Source organism: Mustela nigripes, unplaced genomic scaffold (genome assembly GCF_022355385.1).
Source record: "Mustela nigripes isolate SB6536 unplaced genomic scaffold, MUSNIG.SB6536 HiC_scaffold_75, whole genome shotgun sequence".
Lineage (NCBI taxonomy): Eukaryota > Metazoa > Chordata > Mammalia > Carnivora > Mustelidae > Mustela > Mustela nigripes.
In genome coordinates this window covers 5,230,341-5,238,161 of record NW_026739490.1, presented here as the reverse complement: position 1 = coordinate 5,238,161, position 7,821 = coordinate 5,230,341, and the positions used below count along the sequence as shown (strand labels likewise).

The 7,821-nt window shown below is 42.3% G+C and overlaps 1 protein-coding gene across 1 annotated transcript in view; it reads left to right on the top strand.

Moving 5' to 3' along the window:
• The window catches only part of LOC132008172 (transmembrane channel-like protein 2), a 63,744-nt gene that overhangs the window by 37,493 nt on the left and 18,430 nt on the right, over nucleotides 1–7,821 (top strand). The window contains exons 10-13 of the mRNA XM_059386588.1: nucleotides 191–379; nucleotides 3,184–3,363; nucleotides 4,844–4,993; nucleotides 7,043–7,171. Of these exons, the coding sequence (XP_059242571.1) occupies nucleotides 191–379; nucleotides 3,184–3,363; nucleotides 4,844–4,993; nucleotides 7,043–7,171 (648 nt within the window). The remainder of the gene's footprint in view (nucleotides 1–190; nucleotides 380–3,183; nucleotides 3,364–4,843; nucleotides 4,994–7,042; nucleotides 7,172–7,821) is intronic.

Below are 7,821 nucleotides of genomic sequence, written 5' to 3'. Positions count from 1 at the left end.
AAGGAAGGAAGGAAGGAAGGAAGGAAGGAAGGAAGGAAGGAAGGAAGGAAGAAAATTCTCCATAAGGCAACAGTGCTCTGCAGCACCTCCTCTGGATTATTTCATTTATGATAATATACTAAGCAGTCATTTCAGGAACCCAATTTGTTCCTAGCCTGTCCTTACTCACATCTTATTTCCACACATTAAGGAATCAATAGTGGATGAACAAGAGAGTAACAAAGAAGAAAATATTCATCTGACAAGATTTCTCCGGGTCCTGGCCAATTTTCTTATCATCTGCTGTTTGTGTGGAAGTGGGTACCTCATTTACTTTGTGGTGAAGCGATCCCAGGAATTCTCCAAAATGCAGAATGTCAGCTGGTATGAAAGAAATGAGGTAAAAAGGCCGTCTCTGTAGAAGTGAATGCTGAGAGCAAACATGGAAAATTATACTGGTTCCTATGCAATTCAGCTGAATTATTGAAAATCTAGATTATAGGACATATTTTGGGGTTTTTTTAAGATTTTATTTATTCATTTGACAGAGAGAGACACAGCAAGCGAGGGCCCACAAGCAGGGGGAGTGGGAGAGGGAGGAGCAGGCCTCCTGCAGAGCGCAGAGCACAATGTGGGACTCAATCCCAGTAGGCCAGACCTTGACCTGAGCCAAAGGCAGATACCCAATGACTGAGCCACCCTATAGGACATATTTAAAAAGTGAAATCACATCCCTTTCCAGTTAAGTAGAATGAACATTTGAAAAAAGAGTCACGTCTTATTAGTCTCTTATAGGTTATTAAAGCTGGATTATAATTAGCATGTCAGTCAACTGAATAATAAGTTGTCTTAACACCAACTATTAAAAGGGTGATCCTTTCTTCACAGCTCTACAGTGCCATACGTCATAAATCAAGTATAAAGTTAAATCAAGTATCTGTTCATGTATGAGTGTGATTCTGAGCTCTCTATTCTATACCACTGATTTATTTACCTGTGCCTGCCCTAAGAAATACACTGATAAACTATGCCTTTAAAGTATGTCTTGATATCTGGTAAAGTGAGTTCTCTCATCAAGATCCACAATAAAACTCATTAAAGTTTCATTATGGTTATATTGAGTTCATAAATCTCTTTTGGGAACTTAACATCTTTAGTAGTTAGCAAAATGGCTCCAAGTTTTTCCCCATCTTATATTCCTATATTTCTTTGCAATATGATTTTCTAGCTCCTCTCATGAAGAGGTAGAATCTGTTTCCCCACCCTTGGAATCCAGCTAGGTTAGCCATGTGAATTGCTTTAACAATGAGACAATAGCAACCATGATATAAGTAGACTTGAAAAATGCTTGTGTTTTGGAACTTACCCTCTTAGAAACCCTAAGATCTCCACCATGTGAACAGTTTCAGACTAGGCTGTTGAATGATGAGAGACATATTGCTCAGTTATCTCATCACTCTACATGACAGCCAGTCAACTAGCAGACATATGAATGAAGTCATCAACCATCTGAACCATAGATATGTGAATGAATCCACATGAGACCAGCAAAAGACCACCTACCTAAGCCCAGAGAAAAATTACTGATCTACAGAATCATGAGCTAGATAAATTAAATAATAAAAAAGAATCTATCTCTTCCCATGAAGCAAAAAAGGATAGAAAAAGAAATGTGCAACTGGTAGGACAAATATAAAGCATAAAATCAGATAGATTAATGTCAGTGATTACAATAAATATAAATGGATTAAAGCTATGGTTTAAAAGCAATAATGGGGCACCTGTGTGGTTCAAGTGGTTAAGTGTCTGCCTTTGGCTCAGGTCATGATCCCAGGGTACTGGGATCAAGCCCCACATTGGGCTCCCTGCTCCAGTGGGGATCTGCTTCTCCCTCTCCCTCTCCCTCTCCCTCTGTGCTCTCTCTTTCTCTCGTAAATAAATAAATTCTTTTCTTAAAATAAAGGCAATAATCAGAATGAATGTTTTTAAGCTACATGCTTTTACAGTTAATTTATCTAAAACATCAGATCACTAAGGTATGAGAGGGATACAAAAGATGCCTGAGATGAATCCTGCCCTTAAGCAGATTGCAGTTTCCTTAGGAAGCAGACTTGACAAGAATAAACCAAAACATGAACAGCAGTGGGCAGGAATAGTGATCAACTAAGATGTTTTGGTTTACAGATGTGTGCCAGATGGAGAGTTCTATGTGAGCTGGAGAGGCAGGGGGACTTTGTGGGAAAGGCAGGAATTAGGCTATGCATTAAACACACATGTGAAGAAGGGCGGTGGTGGATGTGGTGCAGTGATACACCACAGTGATGGCTGGGTCCAGGTGGGAAACACTGCATGAACATTTGTGAAGGTGATGAGTAGCCAAGCCAACAGACAGTGTGATAGAGTATAAGGGTGTCAGAACCAGCCCAGAAGAGTCGACCCACCTGCACTTTGGTCAGCTGTTCAAGGATTTACTCTGTACTAGAGGAGCAGTTTTATTTGAAGAAAAAAAAATATGCTACCATGGTCAGGTTCAGTTATACAAGTCAGGATTCTCCCAAAATTGGAGCCAAATTTAGTGCTTACCAGGCTCCAGGCTAGCAGACTTATGTCCACAATCTCATCTGACTCTCACAATAAAAAACTGTCATTCCCACTTTACATGTGAAGAAACAAGAAACTCAAAGAAGTTATGTAACTTGTTCTAAGTTACAAACCCAGCAAGGGTTAGAGCTGGAGCTCAAACCCAGAGAACTGACTCCAGATGCCATACTTTTTACCATGTCCCTCTGCTGTTAGTTCCCTTCTGTGATCTCAGCTTCCTGTCTTCCATGCTCCTGAGATAAGAGCTACCACAGTGACTCTTGCCCAGCTCATGACTTTGACTGAACACAAATAACTGTTCCATATGTTAACCCATTTATTTCTCAAAGAAAATTTGCCATTTTTATCAATACCAATAGCAACAATCATGACAGCATCCAGTCACAGAGCAATTATGATGTCTGGGACATAGGCTGACAGTTCCAGGCATGTTGGCAGCTTAGTCACAGTCACATAGTAAGTTGTGGAGTCTTGAGGGCATCTCCAGAGGTGGAAGAGGGGGCAACAAGGAGATGGAGATGCATGGCCTTAGGGAGTACAGAGATGGTGACCAAACAAGTGATACAGATGACCCAAGTAATCCAGGCTTTACTGATTTCTCAGGTAGAAATTGTGATGTCCCTGCTTGGTATGTTTTGTCCCCCTTTGTTTGAAACCATTGCTGCTCTGGAGAATTATCACCCGCGCATTGGACTAAAGTGGCAGCTGGGACGCATTTTTGCACTCTTCTTGGGGAACCTCTACACATTTCTCTTGGCCCTGATGGATGATGTTCATCTCAAGGTAAAGACCACAAACTCCTCTAATCCCTGGTGCCCATGAGATTTCCTTTTTCAGCTATATTTTCCTTATGCATAATCCCTATTAATTAAAGAAATTTTGGAAAATTGAGAAAAGTAAAATGAAGAAAAAAGTATCCCCAGAATCCTATTACCCAAATACAACCATTGTTAATGTTTTGTTGCAGGTCATTACTGTCTTTTTTTTAGGTAGTCTCTTTACATCATATACATGTCATTTGGTATCCTTAATAGTTTATCTGCAGCCTTTCCTATATTGCATCATAGCTGCCATAAAGTGTCTATTGACATGATATCTCATAGTTGACTCCACCTTCCATCACTGCTCACTAGACGGTCATGGAGCACCCACTATATCAGGCCTTGAGGGTACAGCAGACAGCAAGACACAGTCCTGTCCCAAGGATATTTACATCTCAGCTGGGAGACAGACTCATTCAGTATAGCATATTGTGGCATGTGCTCCAGTGGGGGCAAGCCCAGGGAAGCATGACAGTCCATAGGAGGGACTCCAGAATTCCCCCCACCCAACCTGGGGAGTCTTAGCAGACATTGGAAAAAGCAGAGGGAACAGCTGGTGCAAACAAGGAACTGTAGGATAGCAAAGAATAGAGTGGAGGGAAGAAGGGGAAATTGAATCCAAGGAAAGGGTCAGATGATGATGGTCCTCTTCCCCACCTCTACCTTCTCATTACGGAGCTGTATGAACTTTTACCTGAGTTTAACAGAAAACTATTGGAAGATTTTAAGCATGGAATAACTTGCCTACCCCTCCACCTTCATCTCTGGCTTTCATCCTACCCCAGTGAACTCTTCCGCTCTCTTGAACCTCACACTTCCTCCATGGGACAGAATTTTCTCTTGCCTGTCTCTCCACTCTTCTCCCCATGTTTAACTCATTGACTAATCCTCCCTGAGGTTTTGTCTCAGATGTCATTGCTTCCAGTAAGTTCTCTGTGGCCCCATGGTCTGATATGGATTTCCTTGGTCCCTGGGGAATATTTCCCATAGCTCTTATCACTCTATTCTATAATTGTCTGTTCACCTCTCTCACCTCCAGACTGTGAACTTTCTGAGGGAAGCCTGTCTTTCTTTTTCACTCTTGTGTCATCTCTACCTTACATGCCTAGAATAGATCCTGAAAAACATTACTCTCAAAAGAAGAATGATCAGCATTCCACTGGATGATAGATGATTGGATGGATGGTTGGATGGATGGATGGACAGACAGATAGTAACTTAGAAAAAATCTCACGGAAAAGACCCAAGGATTTCAGCCAAATGCCCCTTCTCCTGTATAGACTGAAAGGCTGGGGAGGGCATTTCTGTAGAAACCACTGAAAGGTAAGGCAGAGGCTAGGTGGCAGACTGGTGGCATATTCTAGCTTTAATTGTTGTTCCCTTGGAAACAATTGAACCATCCCTGCCTCCTTCCAACCCCACATTTCCATCTTTCATTCTAGCTTTCTAATGAAGAGACAATAAAGAACATCACTCACTGGACTCTGTTTAACTATTACAACGCCTCGGGTTGGAACGAGAGTGTCCCCCGGCCACCCTTGCACCCTGCAGATGTGCCCCGGGGTTCTTGCTGGGAGACAGCAGTGGGCATTGTGAGTAATTACGTTGTCCTGCAAAAGTGATCCCTGTTCTCGGTTCTTTGTTATTTCTTTCTGGATGTTTCTATTTTTAAGACACCAAAACATCAAGCCAGTATTTCCTAGGAAACTTTTACCTTTTCTCTTTCCCATTTTTTTTCAGCATCCCACATACTTTTCTACATGCTCCATTCACTGGTCTAATACCACTTGGATTCATTTAGAGTCTTACTTCAGATTTCACTGAAAGCCTATGGTTCTCCATCTCAAAATAAGGAATAAATACTCCTAAAAACTGGAGGCAGGATCCGTGTCCATATATGCATCTGTGCATTTTTGTAAAGAGAATTGATGGTTTTCATTAGTCCCAAATATTAACAACTACCATTTCACCTTATGCACTGTCACCACCATTCCAGTAGCTTGCATAGTATGGACTTCAAAGGCTAATGTTCTTTGCCTTCCTGGGCAGAAACTTGAAGTATTTTCAGGTAACACAGGGATCACCTGTTCTTTCTTCCTCAACTCCATCTCCTGCCCAGGGCTTTTCTTTCCTATGCCACCACACTGAGATGCAGAGTTTATTACTTCTTCATGGGTTGTGATGAAGAACCCAATCACACAAAGCATTAGACAGCAGTGTTTTTAACTGAGGGTGGTGAAGTACAATGAAGGAAGGGATGTATCACATAGCCCATCAAACATTGTCTATAAATCCACCAGCAGATTTTTTCCTGTAGCAGAGTTTCCTTCCCGTGGGGTCCTAGGAGACTTTTTTCCCTAGTTCCTCCATGGAGGGCTCAGACTCACCATTTCTTATCTCTTCTAGTCCAGATTCCCCCCATATTCTTGAAATCCTCCTCCTCTGTACATTCATGTACAAAGCAATCCAGCTTCCTGAGCTCCTGCATTTCTAAAGCCATCACAGGGTATAATAGAGAAAGAGTCTTCAAGTCAATAAAACCCACCCTCCTTAGAAGGCAAAAGAGAGTCCATTACATACGTGGTTCCTTTGGAATACTCTGCAATAGAATTTCTCATGTCCTGTCTCGGACCCTTGGAAGATGTCTCTCTTGCCCTCCTCCCTGAATGCCCGTCACTGTTCCCAACACTGGTTAAAGCTTGTCTCTTTCTGAACATGTCAGTAATGATGGGTTTGAGCTGTTACATCCTGCTCACCTGTATCCTTCACCGCCTCCACCCCAGGTCCCAGAGCATCACCTTGCACAGAAGAATAGACTTGATACATGTTGATTTGTCTGATACTTAGGAGCATTAACTTGAATTCTTATTGAGGAATAATCCTGAAAACTCATCAGCCGTTCATCCAGCAAACATTCATTAATCATCTTGAAGGATACAAAAATGAATAAAACAGACCCTGTGCCCCCAAGGAACTCCAAGGCTATTAGACAGATGTCTTAAAGGTTGTGATGATGCCTGGTAGATATTTTCCAATTTTTTAAATTAATAAATTATATACACTCTATAAAGCAGAGAAAAACTTTGCTTTTGGCTCTTCTATTATGTGCCTCATGAAAAAACCTGCATTATTATCTCTGTATGACAAGCCAAAAATCCAATTAGCAGGAGATGAAGAATGCTGGCTCTTGTCCCCAGGGACGATGGTCAGATTCAGCGGTAGCTGGGGGCAGCCACATTTCAGAGGAGGTGCAGGAAGCAAGGAGGGAGCCTTTTAGATCCTCTCTCTGTGCAATAGTGCTGATAACTGCCATACACTGGGCATTGCCAATGTCCCAGGCAATTTGCATGCATAATTGCTAAGCTTCCCAATAACCCTGCAAGGTTGTTATCACTATCAGCTTTGAGAGGCTCAGAGACTATTCCAAAAGCAAAAGATGATTGGTAACTGGGAACTAAAAATAAGGATTTTCCAAAGCCTGGGGTCCTTTTTCTGTACCATCTCTGTGCCACCAAGAACCAGCAGGTCACAGAAAAGATTCAAGTGGGTAGGGAAGACGTTGCGTGGCTGCAGTCAGCTGGGAGAAATGGACAAGGTTTGACCCTGACCATGCTTTTTTTTTCCTGTGCTGCCCCTTGCAGGAATTTATGAGGCTGACAGTGTCTGACATGCTGGTAACGTACATCACCATCCTGCTGGGGGACTTCCTGCGGGCTTGTTTTGTCCGGTTCATGAACTACTGTTGGTGCTGGGACCTGGAGGCTGGATTTGTAGGTCACCATTTCTTGAACATCCCACAGAGAGGGGTCTCAACCATCCTATCCGATATAGTCAGATGCATTCTTGGGCATTTATTTGGATAATTGATGCCAGTCTCTGCTCTGCAAAATAGTGAAGCATTTCATCTTTATTTCCTTTAAGTGACCTATTTGCCTTCCGAGAGGAAACTCCACTTTTCCCCCATGTAATTAACAATATGACCTTCCTATCTCACATTTGGCCTATGGGAAGGGTAGATCACATGCTTTGGTACTGAGCAGATGGTAGTAGAGAAATGCCAAAGTGGCATCAACTCTCATTAGGGAAGGCAAAGACCACCCTCCTTTGGAGTCCATACCGAGCAAGGTGTAGGAATGGTAACAGAAGTGGATAAGACAAAATGGTAGTTTCTTTTTTTTTTTAAGATTTTATTTATTTATTTGAGAGAGAGAGAGAGCAAGAGTGAGCACGAGGGATGAGGAGAGGGAGAAGGAGACTCCCTGCTGAATAGGGAGCCTGAAGCAGGGCTTGATCCCAGGATCCTGAGATTCATGACCTGAGCCAAAGGCAGACACTTAACCAACTGAGCCACCCAGGCAGCCTAGAAATGGTAGTTTTTAATTTTTGAGACTATAATGAAATCCTGGGGTGGGAGAGGGCA